Source organism: Arvicola amphibius, chromosome 14 (genome assembly GCF_903992535.2).
Source record: "Arvicola amphibius chromosome 14, mArvAmp1.2, whole genome shotgun sequence".
NCBI classification, from domain to species: domain Eukaryota; kingdom Metazoa; phylum Chordata; class Mammalia; order Rodentia; family Cricetidae; genus Arvicola; species Arvicola amphibius.
Window position 1 is genome coordinate 30,294,632 of NC_052060.1, and position 27,057 is coordinate 30,321,688.

General features: G+C 44.7%; 1 protein-coding gene across 1 annotated transcript in view; it reads left to right on the forward strand.

Annotated features, from left to right (window-relative positions):
* Positions 1–27,057, forward strand: part of Alg14 (ALG14 UDP-N-acetylglucosaminyltransferase subunit) — a 71,638-nt gene that overhangs the window by 3,138 nt on the left and 41,443 nt on the right. The window contains exons 2-3 of the mRNA XM_038311908.1: positions 3,788–3,936; positions 25,082–25,213. Of these exons, the coding sequence (XP_038167836.1) occupies positions 3,788–3,936; positions 25,082–25,213 (281 nt within the window). The remainder of the gene's footprint in view (positions 1–3,787; positions 3,937–25,081; positions 25,214–27,057) is intronic.

Genomic DNA, 27,057 nt, shown 5'->3' on the forward strand with positions numbered 1-27,057 from the left:
AAGTAGCCAATGAGAGTGGTCTTAACCCTCCCTGGGGAGGGGGTCACTGGCGGGCTTTCTTGGAGGTGGAGTTTGGACTGAGGCAACTCCCAAGGGAGGAAGCTTGAAATGGGGCTTTCCACCCAACATTCCAAAGTGGGTGCCAGGAGCTGGGATGTAGCCCCCCAGCTAAACATTCCAGGTTCTTTGGACAAAGGGGTGCCAGGGAGCTGAGGTGACACTTCCAACCAAACAATATTGGTTTTCAATAAGTCTCTTTTTTTAGATTTATTTTTATTTATGTGTATGTATTTGCATGTTTGTGTGGATGCCCATGTACTAAAGGGATTTTATCCCCCCCATTTTAAAACAGTACTTATTTTTTTTTATGTGCATGTATGAATTTGTGTGTGTGTGTGTGCGCGCACGTGTGCGTGCATATGCCTGCAGAAACCAGAAAAGGTTGTTGGATACCCTGGAGCTGGAGTTATGTATGGTTTTGGGTTGCCTAATGTGAGTACTGGAAATTAAACTGGGGTCCTCTGGAAGAGCATCAAGTGCTCTTAACCACTGAACCATCTTTTTGGCCCCCTCTCCTAATATAATAAGAGAGTAAAATACACCCCCAGTAACAAAGTCAGTCAGTCATTTTAATGACTTTATTTAGTAACAGAGCCAATGATGTTAAGTGACTTCACTTGGTAACCAGGTTAAAATTTCCCTGAGCGTTGCCTTTAAGTAACAGAAGGGAGGCTACTCCAGGAAGTCTTCCAAAGCTCCCATTTCATTGTGGATTTTAAGGTTTTACCATTAACTGTTCTGTCTGTGGAAAAAAACCAAAAAACTACTTGGCAAGCCGCAACACTTCTTCAAGGCCCATGATGGAAATACTAAAATGAGTATAAAGCAGGCATGTCAGTCACATGTCCCAGGGCAGAAACCATACAACAGGTCATAAAGTTAACATGTGATCCTAATTCCTGACATGCACACACGACAGCTACACCACACTCCTTTCTAATTCATTCTACAACCGGGAAAACTCAAATACCCGATGAGGGAAAACACATACCTTGTGTGCTTATCTTTCTGTGTTTTCGTCTTATTAAAAACTCATTCTTCGAACAACGAAGGGGATGGGGACGAAGGAGCTTTCTAAGTAAGAGGGGCAGCGTAACCAAAGGCAGGGAGGGTGTAACAGGATGAGTGTGGCGAATCCTAAAGAGGTTGATTGACTTGGCTCAACCGCAGAGCTTGTGAAATAAAAAGCCGGGACAGTTACATCTGATAGGGAATTTGATTGCACAGCTTAAATGGTTTGTGGCAGATGCTCTTCTACTGTAATCTTGATAGTTCTTGTTAAAGAAGCTACAGGGGACACGCCGTTGGCTCTCTTTCCCTGAGGTTTTGTATCCTCAGATCTAAAAAGACTTGAAAAAGAATGCGTTTATAATGAACATGTGCAAACTTTCCACTATTCCTTAAAAAACACAATGTACTCTTTAGGTAGCGTTTGCATTATATTAAGTAAGTAATCAAGGAATGCTTTTAAATATATAGGAGAAAATGTATAGGCTAAGTGTGTAGGTAAAAACAACAGACTTTATTTGTAAAGAACTTGAGCATATGAAGATTTGGGGTTCTGTGGGGGACCCAGAACCCTGTGCCCATAGTTACTGAGGGGATGACAGTAATTGATTTTCTAATAAAAGACTTTTTTTTCCCAATTAATGTGTATGTGTGTGTGGACTGTGGCCTGGGAGGTTAGAAGAGGGTGTCATATCTCCTGGAGCTGGAATTATAGGCAGTTGTGAGTCACTCCATGCGGTTCCGGGGAGCTGAATTCCAATCCGCTGCAAAAACAGGGAGAACCCTTCACTGCAAACCTTTTCTCCAGCCCACACTGTAATTAATTTTTAAAGTCATGATTTTTGTAAATAAAGTGTCAGTATTTTTTTAGATAGCAGAATTTAAGAAACTGAGTATAGACTCCGTTGGTGGAAGTAGTCACGCGCTGAAGACCTCAGTGTTCAGAGGCCTCTGCTGGAACCTGAGGTTAGAGAGGCCAGCAGTGCTCCTCGGGGAACCTTACACCCTGATGTCAGAGCATGGAGTCAGCTCTCCACACAGAAGCCTCTTTGTCTTGTTTTGGTCTTGCTTGCCTGACCTGACTCCACCTTTACCATTCTTCCCAGTGTTCCTGTTGCCCCATGAAAACAGCTCAGCTCTTACTCTCTCATGCTCTAACAATTCTGCTCCTGCCTGCCTGTTGTTTCTAGTTTCAAGTCTTCTTAGCTTTTTTTTCAGGGTCGTTCTTGTTTTGAGGAAATTGATTTGTTTTGTTATTCATAGCCCTTTGTGGCTTTCTTCTTGCCTTGTGTTCTCTTTATGTGTATGTGTGTGTCTTGCCTTTTCCCTGCCAGCTTTCTTGATTTCCTGAAAATTCAGGAAATTAAGAAAGTGTCTTATATGTGTAAGCACCATCCTTTTTTTTAATGCTAGTATTAATTTTTTTGTTTGTTTGTTTTTGTTTTTTGAGACAGCTTTGGAGCCTGTCCTGGAACTAGCTCTTGTAGATCAGGCTGGCCTCAAACTCACAGAGATCCACCTGCCTCTGCCTCTGCCTCCCGAGTGCTGGGATTAAAAGTGTGTGCTGCCACCACCTGGCTTGTAACATGAGGGCCTGCTAGTTGGGCTTTCTGTCCTGCTCATTTCCCACAGCCGATAAATCCCAAAGAAAATCACACAGAGAGTCTATTTTAATGATAAACTGATTGGCCCATTAGCTCAGTCATCGTATTAGCTCTGATAACTTATATTAACCCATTATTTTTATCTATGTTAGCCACATGGCTCAGTACCTTTTTCAGCGGGGCAGGCCACATCTTGCTTCTGCAGTGTCTGGAGAGGACTGCGGGAAGAGCTGCCTTCTTTCCAGAATACTGTTCTCATTGCCCCACCTCTACTTCTTTGTCTGGTTGCCCCGCCTATACTCCCTGCCTGGCTACTGGCCAGCCAACATTTATTTAAAACATAATTGACAGAATATAGACAATTCTCCCGCACCACTGGCTAGATAGTATCAATTTTTAAAATGCATTTATTGTCTTTTGTATAAAAGTAGTATTTATTCAAGGGCATAGATCGTATTTCTATGTTCATGTTCACATGTCTTTTGGGAAAAATGCAGTTACATTAGTTCCCCACCCCTGAAAAGCATGACACTGATATAATGTGGTGAAACGTTTCCATGTATCCGTGGTAGGTTCCTTTCTTAAATTAAGATTTTATTTTGAATTATGTGAATGTGTGTGTCTATGTAAGGAGTGTGTGTGTGTGTGTGAGTGTACAGGTGACCATGGAAGCATCAGGTGTCCTGAAGCTGGAATTGCCCAAAGTGGGGGCTCAGGACTTAACTTGGATCCTCTACAAGAGAAGAAAACTCACGCATTGAGCCATCTCAATGGAATCTCAATGTTCCCTGGAAATGGAGTGAAGGATGGGCACGAGACACAAGAGCATCAAGTGCTCTTGACCACTTAGCTACCTCTCCAATAATCCCTCTCATGGGGCATGGGTGTTTTCTGTTTTTTGTTTTGTTTTGTTTTTGTTTTTGAAGACAGGGTTTCTCTGTGTAGCTTTGCAGCCTGTCCTGGAACTCACTACATAGACCATAGTGACTATATCTCTGTGAACTCACAGAGATCTGCCTACCTCTGCCTCCCAAGTGCTGGGATAAAGGCATGGGCCACCACCGCCTGGCCCTACGGTGTTTCTTAATCTTAGACCATATTCCATTTGTTTCTAGGTGGACATACCACTGAGATCCTGAGGCTGGTTGGAAGCTTGTCCAGTGCTTACTCCCCCAGGGATTACGTCATTGCCGACTCTGATAAGATGAGTGCCAAGAAAATTATTTCTTTTGAAGATGCTCGAAAGAGAGACTCTGCTACTGAGGTGCGTGATCATTTCTATAAGTTGCAAGTTGTCCATCAAGATCAGTTGTCTCTGAAAAGAATTCCCTGGTATTTCAATGCCCTGCCCACAATAGGCAATAAAATGTGACTGGTGGAGAAATATGTATCCTTTACTACCAAGAGATGAAAATTTCTTTAAAATAAATCTTCAAATTAAAAGTAGTCTTAATCTTCAAATTAAAAGTAGTCTTATTGAATTTCAATTGTGAAAATTGTTTTGTTCTATAGCTATATATATATATATATATATATATATAGTATTCAGGATTATACTTAATGGGTCTTCATTAAAGTTCTTTATTGATGCGTTATATTTATTTTATATCTGTGATCACTTTGTTTTTAAATCACATTGGTATTCACCTTTAGAATTATTTACCTATCCCCTATTCGATTATTTTTATTTTAGCATTTTAATCAGTGATGCTGAAAAAAAAGGTGAAGCAAAATGAAAAATAAAGGTGAAATCACATCTTTATTGATGCAGAGTTGCTCCTTGTGTGGCCCTCGCCCCATCTTTCTCTGTAGAAAGGGCGTAGCAAAGGGCTGTTATCAGATGGCTCAGGCGAGGGCAGAGAATGAAACTTGGGCTGTCAGAGTCTGGGATTTTCATGCTTGCAGACCCAGAGAACGGAGTTCATCTCTCTGAGGCAAGCTCTGTACAAGATAAAACTGGGGAGCTCTTGGTTCATGTTCTCAACAGTAGAGAAAGCTTGTGTCTGCACAGAAGATTGAAGATGGCTTACGAGAGTCCAATGAGAAAGCAGGTGTGAGTCTTGTCTTCTGTGGCTCCGGGCTCTGCTGTGTCGTGTTGAGTTGGTTGGTTCTTGGTTGGAAATCAAGGTCCACTAAAGAGAGCTGCCCCCGCCGCTTTAGTCTCTGCCCCACCATGTACTCTCATACACATCAATTTTTTTTAAATAAATTGTTGTGACTTTTTACTCTTGTCCCAAGATAGCATGCTGTTAAAATGTAGTCTTGCAAACAATACATCAAGCAAGATCAGAATATGAACTTAGATACTTTCATTCAGCCCTATGAAAATGTGGGACACTTATCTTGTGTGCGGGACCAGCTGATGCTTCCAGTCCTGTTTTAGCGAGTGAGCCTGCACTAACTCCCAGGGCCTCTGTCACAGTAGTAAGATACCACAAACCAGGCAGCTCAAACACATGGGTTCTCGCATAGTTCTGCAGGCTGGAAGTCTTAAGTCAAGGGGTCACAGGGTCATGCCTCCTCAGAAGTCTTTCAGAAAGACACCCTCCTTGCCTTTTCTTGGCTGCCAGTGTTTTCTGGAAGCCCTCACCGTGCCTTAGCTTGTAGCTGCATCTTTCCAGTTTCTACTGCCGTAACCACTTGGCCTTTCTGTCTCCATCTGCCTGGCTTATGAGGACACCGGTTGATTTGAGCTGTTTTTAAACGGTGATATTTCTTATTGTCAAAGTTGGTACCACAGTAAGGAGCAATTCTATTGGACTCCTTTTGTCTGTCACTTCATTTCTTGCTAGAGCAACCCAACCCGTTAGGAACAGTGTTGTCCTGTTCTGAAGGAATCTCTTTTCTCAAATCCAGTACCGGAAAAAAGATGTACAAAAGAGTTGTCCTCTGTGCCGGATAGTGCCGAGTACCATTCTCCTGCACATTCTCTCTCCCTCCGCCCACCTTTCTGTCTGTCTGTGGGTTGGGCAGTAGAGGGGGTGGGAGAGGCCTGCAGACACAGTTGCCTTCCCATCAAGGCCTGCTGGCCTTATCCTGCAGTACACTAGGAGCTGTTGTCCCTGACAGCCATCTTTTCTCTCCTCAGAGCTTAGTAGGTCTAGGAGAAGGGAGGGTCAGGTGGAAGAACGCAGCAGCGACCACAAATTGGCTAGAAGAGCCCATCTGAGTCATGAATACAGAAGAAACTAGAACTAGACTATACAGTATAGTAACCATCTGCCACATGTGGCTTTTCACATCTCAATTTAAATTAACTAAAATAAATGAAATTGGAAAGTTTACTAGCCACATTTCTAATAATTGCTAGCCACCCGAGGCTGACACCCTGGGGAGAATAGAGCGTTTTCATTATTGCGGGAAGTCACATGATGCTGATCTAGACTTACGTTTATAATTATAAACGGAAAATGAAACACGATCAGACACTGTGACGAGAATCAGGAGGTTCAAATCTAAGTCTTCTGCCAAAATTTAATATAAAAGGATAGACTGTACTTTTTACTTCATGCTATCATTGAAATTCAGGGGAAAGTTCATTAATTAAACAGATAGAGCTTGCTTTGCAAAGAAACAATCTCAAAACAGGAAAGAGTCCACGGAAGGATTAACAAAAAGATTATCACAGTTAGATTTTCCAAGTTATTACTTACTAGGTTCATATCGCTGAAGATATTCATGGATCAGTAGTTGAACTTAAAGGAGTTCTCTGGGGGAAAGGCAAACCATGACGGGGGTGGAAGTCATGAAATGTTAAAAGTGGAGGAAAGGAAAAAGAGTCCAGAGTAGATTTTGCAAGGCAGGCACTCCTATCTGACTGTCTTTGTTTTCTGTAATCACATCTTGTGATGAGCTAGGAACATGGGTCAGTGATAAAGCGCTTGCCTGGCGCACTCAAGTCCCTGTGCTCAGTCCTCAGTGCTGGAGGCAGAAAAACTGACACAGGGGGACATCAGCAAAGTGTGAGCTCAGCCCATCCCTGTTTCTTGTATACTGAGCCCTTCTCCTTGGTTCTGGTACTTCCTTGAGTGTGTGTTTTAGGCAGGGTTATGTATCTTCTCTCATTTATTATGTTATACATATATTATGTTACACATATATAGCTGGTCTATGTAAATGAAAAGTTTCTATGTCTATAGCTCTATATGTTTCTTTCTGCTTGTTCTTTCACGGTTTCATGATGAGCAGAAGGTTTAGATTTTAGTGCTTATATTTTCCTTTCCTCTGAAATGATATTTACCTGTAGAACTTCAAAGTCAGAGGTGTAATCAGATGGTGTTCTCTAAAAGTTCCATGTTTTCTTTTCACTCCGTCTTTTATGGTTTGGATGAGAATGGCCCCCATAAGCTCATATGTTTGAATGCTTGGTCCCCGGCTGGTGGAACTGTTTGAAAAGGATTAGGAGGTGTGGCCTTATTGGAGGAGGTATGTCCCTGGGGGTGGGCTTTGAGACTTTCAAAAGCCCAGGTCAGGTCAGTCAGTCTTACGCTCGTGCTCTCTCTCTCTCTCTCCCTCTCTCCCTCTCTCCCTCTCTCCCTCTCTCCCTCTCTCCCTCTCTCCCTCTCTCCCTCTCCCTCTCTCCCTCCCCTCTCTCTCTCTCTCTCTCTCTCTCTCTCTCTCTCTCTCTCTCTTTGCATGCTGCTGGAGGATCAGGATGTAAAGCTACCAGCTTCCGTTCCAGTGCTATCCATGCCCGTCTGCTTCCCACCATAATTATGAACTTGTCCTCTGAAGCTGTAAGGAAGTCACCAATTAAATGCCTTTCTTTATAAGTTGCCTTGGTCATAGTGTTTCCTCACAGCAATAGAATAATAACTAAGATGCTATCTGCAATAGATTTTTCTGTGTAGTATTTGAAATGGATCTAATTTCTGTGTGATAAGACAGCAGCCCCAACCCAGTGGCATTCATTAAACAGTTCTTTCCCTCTGCTTCCATATATGCAGAAGATCACTGGCCTTTAATCCTAGCACTCGGTAGGCAGGACTAGACAGGTCTCTGTGAGTTTGCGGTCAGCCCGGTCTATATGGTGAGTTCCAGGACAGCCATGGCTACCTAGAGAGACCATGTCTCAAACAAAACAAATCAAGACCATGACGTCTGGCCCTTGGCTCTCTCTCTACTTACTGGCTAATCTGTCCATACGAAGCCAGTACTAAATCCCACTAGCTGTTTTATTTAGATGTTTAGTTTTTCTTCTTTTTTTCCATAGTTCTTTTTAAGATTGTTATTTTGTGTATTTATGTAGATTACTGTATTATCAGTAAAAACTCAGGAGTCAGAAATTGGGACAAAAGCTGATGAATCAAAGAGCAGATGAGAAAACAGTAACTGGCCCCACTCTCCATGTTTCCCAGATGGAAAACATCCAAGGATCTTTAAATCCCTCTCTGCTGCTTCCTGTGCATCTCTCTGTCCTGCTCACTGGGTCCTCCTCCATCATCTCTGTGGCTAATTCTGGCCAGCTTGATGTTGACTCTGTCCTCTAATTTAACTTCATTGGCTCTCTCAGACAGTCAATGTGAATGAATCTCCCGCAACAATTATTATCTCTGACATGATTATCAAGCCTGTGTTGGTAATTTTATTTGAATTAAATTGCACACGTCATTTGGGAAGTATTGAACATAGTTGGATTGATGGGTCAGAAGTTCAAGAGAGAGGTCTGGTCTGGTGATGTGTTTATCAATTATTCTATATCAATAATATACATCGGGAGTCAGATATCTGGGGTAAGAACTTGAATGATCAGAGAGGTGGTGGAGAAGGGACCAGTGATCTCATCTCTTCCGTTCCTCCATCCAATTTTATGTAGAAATGTATTGGACATAATCTATTGCAGTGAAAGTAATTTAAATTTGTCTTGCTTTGGCAGTTTTAATTTCCCTTAATTCTCCAAATGCTTCTCAACTCATTTACCTTGATTAATCACTTTAAAAACAGTACAATAGAACTGAAACTGTAAAAGCCGAGTGCCAAGGCCCTGACTCCGCTTTTCAAGCGTCTCCTTACACACATGGAAAATGCTTACTCGGTGCGTATTTCTTGTCTCCATTTAGACAGATGACACGCATTCTTGGTAATGCTGTCACTGGCTTCTTGCTGGCCCTGGCCATCACTTTCCCTGTGTCTTTGCTGTATTCAGAAGCCTAGCACCTTCGGGGTGTGAATCGTCTCCATGGGTAGGAGTAATGTTAGCAGGCGAAGTGAAGGAGAAGAGGCAGGGCGGAAGTGCAGCAGATCACAGCGTGCCTGTGGTGTAGACGGATGAGGAAACCAGCGCCGGAAAGCAGAGCAGCAGGCAGAGTCCTTCTGACTCCTTCCAGGATGCTTCCTGTGCCACCTCATGGCCTTCTGCGGCAGTGCCAGGCGTTGGAGTTCTTTATCTTTTACCGCCTCCTCCCCTCTTTAGAACTCTAATTGGTGGTCTATTCTATCCTATTCTATTCTATGACATTTGAAACCATCTAGACTTACCATTCAGATTGTCTTTATTTAAAGCTACATAACAGTGTAGGTATTTGCACATTAATTTTCACCAAAATTTCTGGAGTTAAAGTTTCCTGCCTGCAAATGTTGGAATGTCCAAATTTTCTGTGATAAATCAGATTGACTCCTAGGATAACTGGAAGGGATGGAAAGAGATGAAGGAGCCATCAAAGAGGATGAAGATGAGTTGGTGGCTCTTTCTTCCCATCCTAGGATTCTTTTTTTTTTTTTAAATATTTATTTATTTATTATGTATACAATATTCTGTCTGTGTGTATGTCTGCGGCCAGAAGAGGGCACCAGAACTCATTACAGATGGTTGTGAGCCACCATGTGGTTGCTGGGAATTGAACTCAGGACCTTTGGAAGAGCAGACAATGCTCTTAACCTCTGAGCCATCTCTCCAGCCCCCTCATCCTAGGATTCTTAATTGAACTCCTGTTAGTTTGAGGGTGTAGAGTAGGGAGCCAGGGTCCCAGCAGGTAGGCCAGTTGTCAGCCTTTTCATCTGTTTATAGAAGGGAGAGTTTTATTTTGCATTACCGTTCTGTCTGAAGCAAATTTAGAGTCAGGTTCTGTAGCATGAATAATAAAAAACCCAGAGACAGATATTGGGGTTCAACCTGAAGATCAGAGAAACAAAGCAGCCAAGCCACTAGCGAGCTCTTACCTCCATGTAATCTTCTGACTGAGAAAAAAGGGAGTGTCTGTCTCATCCCGCCTTACATTCCTCTCTGGTGCTGGGGTTAAAGGTGTGCACCACCACCATCTGACCTCTGTGGCTAACCGGTGTGGCTTGGGATTAAAGGTGTGTGCCACCACTGCCTGGCCTGTATGGCTGACTAATGTGGATGTTCTCTGTTCTTCAGGCAAGCTTTATTTATTAAAACACAAATGAAATGCCACTTCAAGGTTCTAACTGGAATCCTGATTTTGATGTGTGGTCTGTGCCTCCCCGCCCTGCCCCAGACCAGTTCATATAAACAGCGCGCCCTCCCTGGAGGAATTTTCCTCACCCCTTTTCCTGATAGAACTTTACCAAGTGCAGTCTCCTTGTTCTCACCAATGCTCCTGTGGCTGGAGGCCTTGAACTCTCTCTTTATAGTTGCATTTTTCAGTCTTAAGTGAGTTGGAAAATGTGTTCCATTTTGAAACACCCACAGTAATTACACTGTGTGCATGGTTGTACAGCCTTACCCATAACGCCACAAGCCCTTCAGTAATCAGAGGGCATCGAGTCACAGTTGGTGCTGGTGAGAAGCCCAAACCTACCTCCCTAATACAGGCTTGCTCTTGCACAAGGAAAGAACCTCCCAGAAACCCAAAGACACACCACTCGTTTCCGATCCTTAGAATTAGCTAAGTTATATTGGAATATTCTCTTTGGTTTATAACTTATTCTTATGTAGAATTTTTATGGTGCTGGACATAGAGAGTCACACCTATAATCCTATCACTTGGAAACTGAGGCAGGTGAATTGCTGTGAGTACAAGGCTAGCCTGGTATCTAGGGAGTTCAAGCCAACCTGGACTACAAAGTGAAACCCCGATTCAAAAGAAAAAAAATGAAGAAACTAAGTAAATAAAAATTTAAATAATAAAGTTCAGTGAATTTTTAAATGTTTTTTTTCAGTTTGTAGAAAAGTGCCATTACCAAGCTAGTTATGATAAATATGCAGCATACTTTGAGTTTTAACATTTTAAAATATAACTTTATTAATTGATAGAGGAAACTCTTTCAGGTTTCTCTTTATTCATATTATTTAGAGTGTAAGAAATAATTATTTTTGTGTTGTTGTGTGTATGCCTGTGTGTATGGGCATGTGTGTGTGCCTTAGGAGTTCAGTGCTGGGGATTGAGCCCACTTAGCCACCGAGCCATCTCTCCAATGATATTAAATTTTTAATGATATTAAATTTTAGATGCTTAGTCTACTGTGTTTATACCGCGGAAGTCAAGAACAGTAGCTCTTCCCGGTTTATCGTAAGGCTGGACTAGTCAACTTCAGTTTGGGGCACTTCGTTACCGTTTTGAGAAATGCTTTCCTTGACTAACAGCAGCCTCGACTCGAGAACTAACTAAAGCAATGAGCTAAGACCCCCTCACCACTCAGAAAGGAATATTTGCTTGTAGAATCATGTGCGTGAAAAAAAAATGTCCCGCCAGGGGGCGGTGGTGCACACCTTATCCCTTATCCCACAGTTCAAGGCCAGTTTGGTCTACAAAGCAAGTTCCAGGACAGCCAGGGCTACACACAGAAGAACCAAAGAAAAAAAAAATATGTCCCCAGACTTCTAAAGAACTGGGTTTAGTTCTGAAGAGTAACTAAAGAGACATCACTAAGGACAGTGAGTAGGAAAAGCAGTTCCTGGGACTGCAGGGAGTGATTCCCACTGGAGCCGGTGTCAGCTGGACTGCTCGTGCGCTCACATGCGCGCATGTATACACACACACACACACACACACACACACACACACACACACACACACACACAGCCAAGCCTGGAAGGAAAGAAGGAGGAGGCCCTGGAAGGAAAGGAGGCTCTGGTCCTACCACCGGCTTCAGTCCATCCTGTTATTTCCTCTGAACGGGAACCTTTGTTTTCCTAAGGGCCCCCCTTGACAAGCAGCCTTTCTCCTGGTAACTTGTGTCAGGTCCCGAGTTGGCCCCTTCAGATCATATGACTAAAGGGAAAAGCTCTGTGACACTGAAACAAAATACTTTTTAAACTACATTTGTAACCGCCGAAGGAAAAATTCACCCACGAAATAGGCAAAGTCCTTGAAAACGGATTTGACATGTTTAAAAAATGGAGCCAACCTTCATTACTTTGAGTTTTCCCTCTGGTCCTTAATTAGCCTTTGGGTGTTTGCCCAGGAAAGGGTGTTTTTTTTGTTCATTCATTTTGAAAATGGTGAGTGCTGATTCTAGACACAATGCTGCAATAAAGGGTGAAGCAGTACTTCATTGACTAGATCCTAGAATCAGCTCTGTTCTTCTTTGCTCTCCCAGTCTTTGCATACCTTATTCCTTTTTGTTTGTTCCTTCCTTTGAAATGTTTAGACAGCAAGGGTTGAACGTAAATCTGGGCATTCGTCAGCACTGTGGCAGCCTGCTCTAAAGGTAGCAGTGGGTGCTGGCTGGAGCAGGGTCCTACCAGTGCTGATTTCTTCCTATACGTGTGTGCAAATGACCAAGGATTAACACATATTCGTGGGATCACATAGACCATGTTGAGAGATTTTAGGAGTGGGTAGAGGGCTAGTTTATAAATCAGAAACTGCATATTATATTGCTTTTCCCCACTTAACTCTACATCTTGCTGGTTTTCCCTGTTGGCACACATATACTTGTACTTTGTACTGATTGCCTAGTAATCTGTAGTATTGGTGTACCATTCCCTCAGCTGTGCATGCACGTGCACACACACACACACACACACACACACACACACACACACTGTGTAGCCCTAACTGTCCTGGAACTCTCTCTGTAGACTAGGCTGGCCTCAAACTTGGAGATCCACCTGCCCCTACCTCCCGAGTGCCACCACTGTCTGACTGTAGTAAGCGTTTTATTGATACATATTCTGCCAGCATTCTTAAGCCTGTCCAAATATTCCGTGCTAATTACGGTGATTAGAGAAATGCTAAGTCGAACAACGTGGTGGCAAGAAATGGCCTGTCGACCCCTCCCTCCCGCTGCCTTCTGTCAGATTGTGGAAACCCCGTAGGGATTACGAAAGAGTACATGAGGGGCGGAGAGCAAGGTAGAGGATATCCCAAGTCATGTTGTTCTGTTCTCCGTGAAAACTGTGTCTCTGTTCATGACTTTGGGTAATCTACTTAAGCCAAGATGCAGAGAAAGCTCTGAGGCGCAAATCTCGCCCTTGCTGCAGTTACTTTGGGCTCCAGTCAGCTGTGTGTCAAGTTCATGTCTGTGGCTGTCCATCTTTAGCTTCCCAAAGCACTTCGTTGCCCCAGTCATTCACTAGCCTAACGTTCTCAGTGGTTTTCTTAGTATAGAAAAGTATAATTGGAACCAAAAGCCGATGTCCATTAGAGGCTCTGTTTAAAAGCAAAAGCAGGGTAAAAATATCTGCTGTTAGTCATACCACTGTTTGGTTTTTTGCCTTTCACCTAAAGTGAAATAATAAGTACTGAGAAGCAAAACAAAACCTTGTATTATATAAATAATTGTGTCTAGCAACAACAAATAGCTACAAAGCTTATCAAGTAGTTCAGGTTTTAAAAGGCTTTAGGCGGAAGCTGGACAACACAAGAACTCCAGCTGTTTCACATGCCGGCTTTAACTGGAGAGAAAGCAGTGAAAGAGGCCCTGGGAAGGGGCTTTAGTAAAAGGAAATAACACACGCACCATAGTGAACTCTTATCAGGATATATCAAATATGATAGAAACAAATGTAGGGTGTATTCTTGATGTTTAAAATGATATGTTTAGCTAGCCCCTTTCCAATTTAATACAAAAGCAGTCAATTTCTTTTTTGAGGCGGGGGTAGGGGATTTGAGAAAGGGCTTCTCTGTGTAACAGTTCTTGCTGACCTGGAACTCACTTTGTAGACCAGGCTGGCCTTGGACTTACTGACATCCGCCTGCCTCTGCCTCTCAAGTGCTAGGATTAAAGGTGTATGCCATCACTTCCAGCTGTTCTCAAAATTCTTGTGGGGTGTGTGTGTGTGTGTGTGTGTGTTGAGACAAGTTCTCTTTATTATGTAGCTCTGGCTGTCTTAGAACTCCTGTGACCAGGCTGACCTTGAACTCACAGAGATCTCCCGAGTCTGCCACCTCACCTGGAAAACCTCTTATTTTTGTTTTTTGAGGTTTTTTTTATGCTTTATTCAACTATAAATATTTGTCCCTCTTGATAGGTATTGTTAAGGTTGGTTCGGATCCATCAGTTAACAGAATCAGGCCAAGACCACTCTTGCTGTCATGGAACAGACACAACTGCTGTTGAGAGGATTCATACCAGACACAGTGGCTAGGCTAACTGTAAAACCCATCAGAAAGTGAGCAGCACAGTGGAGGTTACACCGGGATGGGCAGAAAAATGAGATCAGTTGCTTATTGGGCCTTGAAGACGAGGGGTCTGAGGAGAGGAGTGTTTCAGACACAGGGCACATAAAAAAAAAAAAGCCACAGGGTGTGGGATTCCTAGAAGCTGGTCCAGTGCAGATGGACAGAATATGTTGGGTAGGGGACAGACGACATGGCAAGAACTTCCTCTGTCAGGAAGATGGGAAGTCACTGGAAGCTTCTGCTCAGATGTGTGGTAGGGTGTGATGCGTGCATTACAGATTCTCAGTGTTGTCCTGCACAGCACAGGCAAAGCCAGGGGCTGGGGGCCCTTGCAGCCTCCCAGAGAGAACTGAACCGCACTGGCTCCCACTAGTCAGGGTATGAGGGGGGAAGGAAGCAGTTGGACTCCGTATAAGTTCTTGTAGGTTTATTTAGTTTTTTGTGTGTCTGAATGTTTTATATATGTATGTGCATATATGTATGTACGCCACATGCATGCCTGGTGCCCATGGAGGTAAAAAACAGAACCAGATCCCCTGGAACCGGAGTTACCAATGCCTGTGAACCACATGTGGGTGCTGAGCAGTGAATTCAGGTCCTCTGCAAGAGCAATCTCTCCAGTTCCTGTATCATTTTTCTGGAAGTCAAGTTAAGATAATTTCCTGGCAGCTTTGATAGGAATGTGAGGAGGAAAAAGTCAAGCATGACTTGGGAGCTATTAATCTAGGCAGTTTTAAGAACACTGTTGTTGGCCTGGAGAGAGGATGGCTCAGTGGGTGAGAGAACTCACTGCTCTTGCAGAGGGCCCAGATTCAGTTCCCAGCATCCACACGGTGTCTTAAAACTATCTGTTAACTCCCAAGTCCAGAGGATACTACCCCCACTCTGACCCTCATGGAATTAGGCATGAACATAGCCCATATACAGAGATGCAGGCAAAACATTGATACACATAAAACAAAATGAATAAGTCTTTAAAAAGACCCACATACAGAGATGCAGGCAAGACATTGATATACATAAAACAAAGTGAATAAATCTTTAAAAAAATAAACAACCATATATGCTTCTCTGTGTGTGATGTATGTGTGCATACATGTGTGTGGGGTGTGTGTGGGTTGTATGTGCTTGCATGTATATGGTATGTGCATGAGGTGTGTGTGCGGGTGCAGGTATGTGTGGTGCATGTGCACGTGTAGTGTGTGTGCGCACATGTAGTATGTGCATGTGTGTGTGCGGGTGCAGGTGTGTGGTGTGTGTACGCACACGTGCGCGCGTGTGCATAGTGCTGCCTTGTCACCACAGTCTGGGAAGTCTAAGAGGAGCTTTCCTGGCTCCCAGTGTCTTTATAGTGTCACCCAGACTTAGCCAGCAGCCGCCACTGAGGCTGGAAGACTGGGGAATGCCCTGGACTTCAGAGGTGTTTGCAGGTACTTCTTGCATTCAGGCAGAGCTTTCCCAAACCCTACACATTTGCTTGCTCTCTCCTTCTTACTCCCCTGGCCTCTGCTCACCTCTTTAATCCCTGTTCTCGTCCATCAACCCATTCGTTCCTTCTGTTTTCCTCTCCAAAAGGTCCTACCCTCTTGGAAACTGTTCCTGGCAAGTCTCCGGCTGTGGGTTGGTGAATTTTTATTATACTTTTCCTCTGCAGGTGAGCCTGCTGTGTTTGTTGTCATTCCCTGAACAGGCCACCAGGTGGCAGCACACTACAGAACATTGAGCTGTTGACCCTGCACTACCAGGAGACTTTCAGAATAGACTGGAGATAGAGACAAATTAGACAGATGAGAACATTGTGCACCTCTGTTAGATAGTATTGTCTTTCCTTCTTTTCAAAATTGACCTTTCTTGAGTTAGAAAACACGTCACGTAGCTCCGGAGTCACATTTCCACTTGCGGATGTTTGTATTCCAGACTGTTCATGGAACCAGGAGCATACGTGTTCAGGGGTAGCATTGCTTGTAGAGGATGCACAAGGGCTTGCATGTGGTCCGGAGTATCGTGGAACCCAAACACATTGCTTTAGTACTATTATGTTTATTTCAGTTTGTTTCAGGTGTTCTTTGTGTGTTTGGGGAATGCATGTGTGTGTGTGTGTGTGTGTGTGTGTGTGTGTGTGTGTGTGTGTAAACTTGTGAGTGAGAGGAGGACAGGTGTCCAACACTATCACTCTCTGCCTTATTCTTCTGAGGGCGGTTTTCTCCTCGAACTTGGAGTTCATTTTTTTTTTCCAGTTAAGCTTGCAGCCAGCAAGTTTCAGCAGTCCTCTGTCCCCACCCCCCACCATTGGGTACAGGTGCATGTGAGATCACAACCAGTATTTACACAGGTTGTAGGCAGCACTGCACTCTCTTCTCCTCTCCTCTCCTCTCCTCTCCTCTCCTCTCCTCTCCTCTCCTCTCCTCTCCTCTCCTCTTCTTCCCTCCCCTCCCCTCCTCTCCTCTTTTCTGTTCCCTCCCCTCCTCTCCTCTCTCATTTATTTATTTATTGTTTGTTTGTTTGTTTGTTGTTTGTTTCTCAAGGCAAGGATTTCTCTGTGTAACTTTGGAGCCTGTCCTGGAACTTGCTCTGTAGACCAGGCTGACCTTACAGAGATCCGCCTGCCTCTGCCTCCTGAGTACTGGGATTAAAGGCGGGCCACCATTACCTGGCTTTTTTTGCGGGGGAGGGCTCAGCAAGCTGCCTTAATCACCTCTAACCCCAAAATATGTCTTGAAAACTATGAAGTGGCTGCTGATGGAGCAGGTTTGTGAGGACTGTAAGGAAAGCAGGTGCCTCTGCCGGGGAAACCCTCAGTGCAGTGGGAGAGAGAAGTGTCCCAGTGGAAGCCCTAAGCATCAGCTGCTAATGGGGGTGGGGTTGACACTGTCTGTAGAGCGCCCACTGTGTAAGGCTTAGGACCTGCGTTTGGATCCCCAGCACATGCATGAAAAGCCGTGCAGCACACACCCGTAATCCTGGCTGGCTGTGGAGCTTGCTGGTCAGCCGCCTGGTCAAATTGGTGAGCTTCGGGTTCAGCGTGCGCACGTGTACACACACACACACACACACACACACACACACACACACACACACGCACGCAGCGGCTGTGCATGAAAGACGATGTCCGTCAGTGGCCCCTGAGGCCTGCACTGCCACACAACCTGGGCAAGGCCTTCATAGCAAGCAGCTGTGCTCACAGATGCCCCGAGTTAGCAGGCAGAGGACCAAGCCTCCGTCCTGAGCTGTGAAGGTGTTAGCCTTCATGCTACCCTGACAAACGGAGGGTGGGGTGAAATACTACTTTGGGAACAGGCTGCATAAGAACGAATACCTTCCCTGTCCCCTAATACCACTCAGGTCTCCTTTCTGCACCCATTCCCAGAGAACCCCGTTTATATCCTCCAGGTGAGGAATTAAAGATTAATTTTGAAGAAACGGATTTGCTCCACAGAACAAAACTACAAGCTCTAACACATGGTTCCTGTTTGTCTTTCACCCTTCAGTGCTCAAAGCAGCCCAGGCAGTGGCTACTGCCACCTCATTCGTTGGCATGAGCTAGGCATTCCCTCTGCCTCAGCTGTTGACAACGGGGCCATATAAATCTTTGTTATGGGAGGAGGATCTGTGTATTACAGGATGCTCACCAGCAACCCTGGCCTTTCCACCAGACGCGCTAGCCGGTACAGCTCTAACGTCTCCAGTCCTGTTCAGTGGCCTGGGGAGGGGTCTTTCCTCCTTTCTACCCGGAAGCCACTGATTTGAGCCGGTATCCACCGACTATCAGACGTACAAGGAGTGCCCATCACGGAAGAACCCAAACCAGCCATCAGCAGAAGGGATTTGGAGGAAAGGAGGATCTGGAAAGCTCAAGTGGTGTGGTTAAGTGTAACTGTAGCTATTGTTAGAGAGGTGATAGGCTACCATGCTGCTGAGAACAAAGGCTAATGTTTTGAAAACTCAGAAACGCCCTGATCAATTAACATTTTTATTGCAAGCATGGATATCAAATCTTCAAAACACGAGACAGTCATGTTGAAGATTCTGCCATAAACTCTAGGAAAAACGGGAAACCAAGGAGTAAGCGCTAGGTGACTAAAATAGAATATGGAAGGATATTTCCAGAAAAGGCAAGGAAACAGGAGGAAAGTTCCAAACAAAAGGATAGCCTAGGAGAGGTTCCCAGACCTAGAAGGACAGGACCTTCAAAGTAAAAGGACTGTAATGAGTCCAGGCAGACTGGAGCCACAGCAGGGTAAGTCATCTAAGGCTCCAGAACCAGTGACAAAGAGAGGATTCCAGAGGACAAAACAAGACCAAACGGGAAAGGAGTCAGCACAGATCCGTGTGCGCGCGCACGTGTGTGCTTGGGTATTTTATTAATGACTATGTTCTTTCTGTTGGATTCTTTTTTTTCTTTGCATTGTTTGGTCTGGATGTAACTCTGTCGAAGCTTGGTGGTTGCAAGATTCGCAGTGGGCGCCTCTAAAATGGACTTGGCACGCTTCCGCATACACCACCTCCCCATTCCACAAGGTGGGGTGCTGTCTTCATAGATGACTGGGACTGCCCGTCTCCTTGAGCCTTTGACTTTCAGGCATTTGGTGTTTGCTCCCAGCAGTATCCAAGCAGTTCTAAAAAAGAAAATCGTAAACAACGGGAGTGTAATTATGGGTTTCCCTTCAGGTGTAAGCTTTCCGTCGTCGCTGCTGATTCGGTGCAGTTCTGTTGCTGCTGCCGTCCTCCTCCTCATCTTCCTTCTTCGGTTTTAGTTTTTTGAGTCAGGGTTTCTCTGTGTAACAACCCTGGCTGTCCTGGAACTCTCTCTGTAGACCAAGCTGGCCTCGAACTCAGAGATTTAACTGCTTCTACCTCTCGACTGTTGAGATTAAAGGTGTGCACCACCATTGCCCGGCTGCTGTTCTTTTCTTATAGTGTAACTAATGTGTGTATGCACTTCTCCTCATCCTAATGAGTATTAACTATATCCAGTTCTATGTAAAAGTAAACTCCCTCAACCCAGAAACAGTCAAATGCCTCCACTCAGAGGAAAGTAAGATGAAATGAACAAAATATCTGAGTAAGAAACTATGTGTTTATTATCAAATGTTATTTACCACCACGCCCGGCCTTATAATTTCTTTTTTGTTGCAATAAATCAATATGTAGGTTACTGGGGGATTCCGTCTCCTTCCTTTGAACACTTGGATGCTCTTCCCATGGATATAGGCCCAGGAAATCCTTCTGAATCCTGGTAGTCACCGCTGCATGCTGGATTGCGTAATTCTCACAGCTCCAAGAGCAAGGCTGGCTGGTTATTCACACACAGTGCCTTTACCTTCTGAGCCATCTTGGCGGCCCAAAACTACCTATTTTCTAGCACTGGTAGAGACTGTGTTTGGAGAATTTCACTGGTTCACAAGATTATGCTCAAAACCAGACTACAGCTGGCCCTTGTGGCAAGGGCCTTGAATCTCAGCTACTTGGAAAGCTGAGGTAGATAGGTCAAGCTGTCTGTACAACAGAGAAAGTTCAAGGCCAGCCTGAGCTGTCTATGAGATTACGTCTCCAAAGAAGTAAAAAGGGAACAGGGGCTGGGGAAATCGCCTGGTGGGCAAAGCTTCCTGCTCTGCAGGCACTGGGATCCGAATTTGAATCCTCAGCACCTACAGGAATTGCTGAGCAGATTCTGCAGGGTTTGTAACTCCAGCCCTGGGGGCAGGGGTGGGGCAGGTGGATCCTGAAAGCTTGCTGGCCGGCCACCCTAGCCAAAACTGTGAGTGTCTGGTTAGGTTAGAGACTTTCTTAAGGCTATAAAAGCAGAGAGTGATCCGTGAAGGCACTGTCTGCTCTGGCGTCAGAGTGGGCATGTACACCCCCCCCCCCCACACACACACACGGCTCAGGAAACTGCTGAGGATAAAACTCAATAGTGTGGTCCTTGCCTGGTGTGCATGAAATTTTCCGTAATAAGTAAACAAGCGGACTGGGGGAGTACAGGTATGCCCGCAGCTGGTTTTCCCTGCCTGCATTCCCTCCTTGGGGGTGTGACAATACCATTGCTCCAGCTAGAAGCCCAAGAGTAGCCCCAAGCTGCCCATGGCCACGCCCCTCCTCACCGTTTGCCCTCTTCATCCCTCCCCCTTGACTGACAGCATCATTGCCCTGGTACGTGTGGACTGGCTCCTGGCTGTCCCTCCTCTGGTCCTTCTCAGGGCTGTTTTTCCTCCTGGTTGTCAGAGTGGTATTTCTTGAATGCAGATCTGATCAGAGACCCTTTGAACAACAGCCAGTGTCTCAAGTCTGCACTCACTAGCCTGGCTTCAAAAGCCTCATCTCCCTCTAACCCTGTGCCTCCTGCCTTTTATCTTGTTCCTTCTATGTCAAAATAGAGCTCCCCACATACTCCACGTTCTCACAGACCTCCTAGGTGAACGTGCCCAACCCTGCCTCAAGACCCTTTCCACTTTTCCTACATGCCCTAGATCTGTATCCATAGTGATTCAAATCGTGTATCTCCTGCAGGAAACCTGAGTTCTGAAATGTAGTTAATTGTTCCTTCCTTTCCTAATGAAAATTATCTCTCACATGTACTTGTCTTTTGGTTTGCATTTATTTCCGTGCCTTTCCCTTTGGGACTGTAGTGAGTTCCCTCTCAACATCTTATCCATCCTGGTTCTTTGTCACCTGGTAAGTGCTTATTGGGTATTCAATGAATGAGGGAATAAACCTACTCTTGTAATAAGTACAGTTCCCAAGTCCAGGTCAGAAACAGTTGCTTCTATAACAAAGACAATAAGAGGAACTTGTCAACTTACAAAACAGAAAACAAAGCAAAACTGATCTTGCCTCTGGCAGGACTCTGTGCCCAAGGATATCACTAATGATGGACAGTAAAATCTCTATGGGCCCTGTGTTTGGCAGTTGCTCGTGCTGCCTGAAGCCTGTTGTTAATGGAGCCAATACCTGGCTTCATAGTCTGTACCAGTTGTCTGAGGAGAGGGTAGGTCTCTCACAGCCTGTGGACTGTGAAACCTCTGTTTCCCAGAAGCCAGGGCTAACATCTGCCCCATGGTCTCCCGCTGGGTCATGTTCGTAACCATAGGAGCCAGGAGTGGCCACTCTTTTGTGCGGGAAATTATGGTCATTTTGATTTGGGGAGGATGGGTTAAACCATCTGACATACATTAGAAATACTACTCCGTGATGCTTAAACTATTCCAAGTCTATTGGGGGTTTTGGTTGGAGATAAATGCGATGGGGTGAATACCACCGAAACCAGCTGGAAGAGCGAGTTATCCAAAGGAAGACTGGATATCGTCCAAAGAACGAGCCCAAAAGGCAACTGTTCAGCGTAGAAGGCTTCAGAGTCTCTGAGTCATAATCCAAGTTGTTTCTGAAAAAATAAATTTTCCCCTAGACAGGAAGGGGCTTCTCGAGGGAAGGTGGAGCCCTTGCTTCATTTGTCTCTTACTACTCAGCCTGGATAAGCTGGGTGTGTTGGTGCCTGAAATCCCAGTGCTTGGGATGTATAGGCAGCCCAGTCGCTTCAAGTTCAAGGCTCGCCTTGTCTGCCCAGCACGTGCCAGGCCAGCCAGGACTGCATATGCGAACCAATAGTCAGCCCACCTGAGAAGCGAGGTCGTGGAGGTTAGCCGAAGAACCCCATTGAGAGTCGTGCACTCTTGAGTCATGGGGAGAGATTTAGGTCTCCACGGACTGGTTTGCTAGACTGGGTGGCAGCGGGCTCACGCCACCACAGCTCTCTCATTTACGTCTCTGTGACACATCGTCAGTTCCCACAGGTAGATCTCGTCAAGCATTTGAAGGACAAGACCCTCAAAGGTGTTCTGTGGTGAACCATGCTTATCTTCATTTTAAAATGATGGGTTTAGCCATCATGGGATGTGTGTGTGTGTGTGTGTGTGTGTGTGTGTGTGTGTGTGAGAGAGAGAGAGAGAGAGAGAGAGAGAGAGAGAGAGAGAGATTTATATATAGAGAGAGATGAATAAAATTTGGCCATTTTAGTGTTCATCTTGTTTCCAAGATTTTGCAAAAGTGTGGCATCCATTAAATAATAAGTGTGTTATACATTTCAATGTGTGGTAACAAGAAGAAATGACCTCATAGCCATTCGGTCTGCTCTGTTGTGGTTTATGATGCCTTCTGGATTCTTTGGTGGAATTATCTTCCATCTAAATCACTGTAAACTTCTGTTGGGTTTTCACGAATCCGAAGCCAGATCTGTTTGTGGTTTTTGGCAGTGACGTAATCCTGGGACACACTGTGACTCCTAAAAGTTGCCATATACCCTCAGGATTTAACTCAGCGTTTCACACAATTTCAGACAGGCTAGAAGCCTGAAACAAAAATCCACTTCTCCATTGGAGATTTTATACCTCAGTGTTTCCTGGCCACCTTGCCACTCACTTTTCCTCGTGTGTCAGGAGAAGCTCTGGAGAGCTCTGCCCCAAGAAAAGGAAACTGAACAGGACAGGTGTTTGCAGTACATTGGAACAACAGGAGGCTGAGAGTAACTCCACATGAAGGTGGTATAGTTTCTAAGGTACGAGGAAGGTGTTAAGGCACAGAGATCACACCCATCAAAGGACTGCTCCGCACCTATCAGCACACGTGGAAAGCCTGGGTCCAGGTCCTCACACCGTTCTCTGGGGAAATGTAGATCCCTGTAGTGTGAAGTGAGGCCTTTGGGTTTGTCGCTCTTTAGCCCTAAGATATGAGGAGCCCAAGTCTTTGCCTCACCGTCTTGAGCATAGACCACAGACTGAACATCTGGCAACCGTAATGCTAGCCTTCTGTATGTGTTGTCGAATGCTGTCCTCTGGGTACAGCGTGGCCACTGTCCTGAACTGTCAGCGTTGTGATTATCCACGGGAGGTCTGCACAGGATTGGGTCTGTTATCATCAGGTCCCGGAGGGGAGGAGAGCTTTCAAGGCCGCACACACTCAGTATGAGGCTCCCCTTCCCCCAGGTCATGGAGGAAGGTGGGGAGATGGTTTCATCAGTAGATAGATGTAGATCAGTAGTAGGTAGAGAGAGCCTCTCGCCTGGGCTACTGCTGTAAGTAGCTCAGTTAAACTCATCCGTTCACCAAACTAAACGTGGGTGGAATAGTTTCTTCAGTCTATCTGGCACTCTATCTGGGGCTGAAAACGTCTCCCCAGGAAAAGCTCATGCAATAATGTGACAAACGTTTGCCAAGTACTTAAAATATGGGAGATACCAGACTTGGCCCTTGTGTTACCACAGTGGAAAAAAGAAAATCCTCTCAAGTTGCATTCTGGTGAGAGAGGCAGAAAACCAAATGCATAAATCACCAGGTTAAGTTGGGGTACTAATAATTCGTGTGAAGACAATAAACCAGAGTCTTGGCGGGGGTGGGGGGGTTATTGTCTGTCCTCTGAACAACTGAGGACAGAGCTAACTGAGACTGTCTGGGGTCAGGGCTGGCAGGGTGACATGGAGCAGAAAGGGGCTTCCAGAAGGAAGTTTGATACTGAGAGAACAGACATTGAGCTAGCAAGGAGGAGTTAGAGAGAAACCAGTACCAGATTATATAGGAGCCTGGGAGCAACCGCAAGGAGCTCAGACTTTTTCTCACGTGCAGGAAACCTGTGGATGGTTACAAACAGGAAAAGGAAAGGATCTGCTTTACATTATCAAAGGATGAGTCGTGGTGAGTCTATAGAGAATAAATTATAGCAAGATAAAAGCAGGAAGGAGAGCAGCTCAAAGGCAGCTGGCAGTAGCAGCCAAGGTGAACGATGGCGATGACTGGAGCCGTGGAGTAGCAGAGACATTTGGAATCCGCAGATGGCTGTGGGAATACATACGGGGCTACCCCCTCCCTCCGTGCATCCCTGCCAATCCCAACATAAATCTTCATTTCTCTGCAGGCAACTCACGATAGGCTCCACTGTCCATGCTTTTTATTTCAGTCCAGAGAAGGGATCTGGGCGCCGGGTTATTACTTGATTTATTATTTGTTTTTCAATTAATAATTCTACCAGTGAGGCAAGTGCACGAGTTTCCTTCTTGGCTCATTGGCTACTGTCCCCTGCGCATGGATTCTGCCTTCTAAGAGTGAGGGCCTTATATAAGAACCGTGTGCACTATGGGCTCCACACCACTGACCCGCACTGTTGGTGAACTACATTCACGGTTTAGTACTACGGCCTCACACCCCAGGCCAAAGACAGCTGAAGACTTTAAATCTGCTCATGATTTCGAGGTGTGCTCATATGTACGCCTGTGCTTGTGGGCGCCAGAGGGCAACTTCGCAGTCTTTTCTCTCCTGCACTTTACATGGGTTCTGGGAATGGACTTAGAGTACCAAGGCTTGCATTAGCCACCGTCCAACGCCCAAAAGTTGGATCAAGGCATTCATACATTCATACAGGGGATGTCTATCTGCCTCTCTACCCCTCAACAACACTTGGTGTCTATAATTGCTGTTCACTAGTACTTGAGGAATTACTCTCTTTCCTTGTTAACTGCCTCTTCATGTCTGCTGGATTTGCAGTTCTTCCATGTGAAATTATCTGGCCATCTTCTTTGACTATCTTGATATGAGATTGCTTCGCCCATTGATTTATCAGGTCTCTTTGTATATATCAGCGTGTTATACTCTGTAATACATTTTATGGAAAATCTCTCCCAACACAGTGCCAAAACTGACTTTGCTTTTTAATTGCATTTAGGAACCTCTTTGTCATAATCCAGTAGTGTAAGGTCAGATGAAGCATAAAATAGACTTTGCAACTCTTACTTTTAAAGCAGTTAAGATGGAAATTAAAAATGAGTAAGAACACAGATGCTCGCTCTGTCTACCCAAGTATTACCAATTTGTTCATCTTGGTCTCTGCTGTTTCTTCTAGTGCACCCCGTACTGCCTTCACCGCATTCCAAGAAGCCGGGAGGTTCGGCAGGCCTGGCTCTCCTCGGTGTTCACCACCTTATACTCCACGTGGTTTTCCTTTCTCCTGGTTTGCCGAATAAAGCCAGATTTGGTATGTCAGCCTGTCCCACGGGACAGAGAAAGTTTAACTCTCTTATAGCTTGTCCACTGATAGTGAGATCGATTGTTTTATTCAACAGCTACCATTTCTAAGTGAGTCAGGGCTTTTTAGTGGTACATAAAATGTATAGTTTATATGCGCTTTGCTGAAAGAGGTGAGAAGGTGCCTTCCTAGCTACAGTTTGAAGTCAGAGTTTGTCCCGTCCTTTCTTTTATAATGGTAAATACCAACAGTGTCTTTAACGAATGCTTGTGTCAGCTCACTGTGGTTCTAACCAGTACCATGTGCGAGTCAGCCACCAAATAGTTGATTCTTTTTCAATAGCCTTCTTGGTATTTGCTAAGACTGACCAAATATGGTATGTGGCAGTCAGAATTTCATATATATTCAAGTTTTCGCAGGAAATAGAAAGACAAAAGCTAAATACATCCCTGCATCACCGCATTCCCTGTGTCTGTAGAAGTCTGGCAGGCTCTTGCAGTCTTTGTGGTAAAGTTGCAGGATTCATTGCAAATAAATGTGCAGCGGTAGATAGTGCGGATCAGGAGATGTGTATCACAGAGCTGTACATGGCTCTTAAATTATGCTTATTCTGTGGACGGCGGAATCCATTAACTGCTGTAGCCTAAAAGGAACTCTTTACTTGATTCCCAGATATAGGAGTCCTGGAAGTAGAGATTATTCTCAGGAATAATTGAGCCAAAGTGTGTTTAGCTGCAGTGGTTTAGAAGGTTCTCTATTAGTTACCCTTCATCAGCTAGGTTAAACTTCAAACCCTCATTTTGGAGGACAGTTTAAAACCTTTTATTTATTTTTTTACATGAATAGTTCTCTATGAGTTTTTTTAAATAGTATTTACATACCATAGAATGCACAGCTCTTAAGTGTATAGTTTGACCACGTCCCTAAGAAGACGTGGAAACTTTTCATGATCTCAGAGTGTTTTCCTTGACCTCCTCCAGCCAACCCAAGCCCCCAAGAAATCACTGTTTTCTCATTTATACCACCCTTGATTAGTTTTATACACACTTATCTTTTTTAAAGTTTATTTTATGTATATGGATGTTTGCCTGCATGTATGTTTGTATATCACGTGTATGCCTGGTGCCCTTGGAAGCCACAAGATTCATCAGATTCCAGGGACTAAAGTTACAGAGGGTTGTGAGCTTCCATGTGGGTGCTGGGAATTGAGCCCAGATCCTCTGGAAGGGCAGCCAGTACCCTTAACCACTGAGCCATCTTCCCAACCTCCTCAGATTTTTGTCCAAATAAGTTGAACTCACAGTTTACAACTACATTGTTTAGCATGTAGGAGTCAAATATCTTTCTTAAAGATTATTGTTGGCCTCAATATTGTTGGCTTGATATGATTGAAGGGGGGAAAGTTCATTTTATTTCACTTATTTTGAGATGTATTAAGTAGTCTTTATTTGATATTTACATAAACCACACTATAGTGCTTTTCAGTTAAAAGCAGCCTCATCAGATAACAGGGAATTCTAATTAAGTTGGCTTAGTCAAGAACAGTATAGACACCTGCTTCCTTGCCTTTAATCATCGCCTATAACAGGGTAGTGGGTAAAATTGAAACGGTGAGTCATGCTTTGTTCTGACAGCGAAGAGAATTTTTCCCAGTGTGAAAACATACTCGTATAACCAATTATGTAAATCTAAGTATAAAGCCAATCTTCAGAGCTGGAGAGGTGGTCCTGTGGTCAGAGCACTGCCTGCTTTCCAGAGGACCCGAGTTGTTTCCTGTGCCCACGAGGTGGCTTGCAGCCATCTGTAACACCAGATCCAGGCATAGGAAGCCATTCTCCTCTGACTTCTTCAGG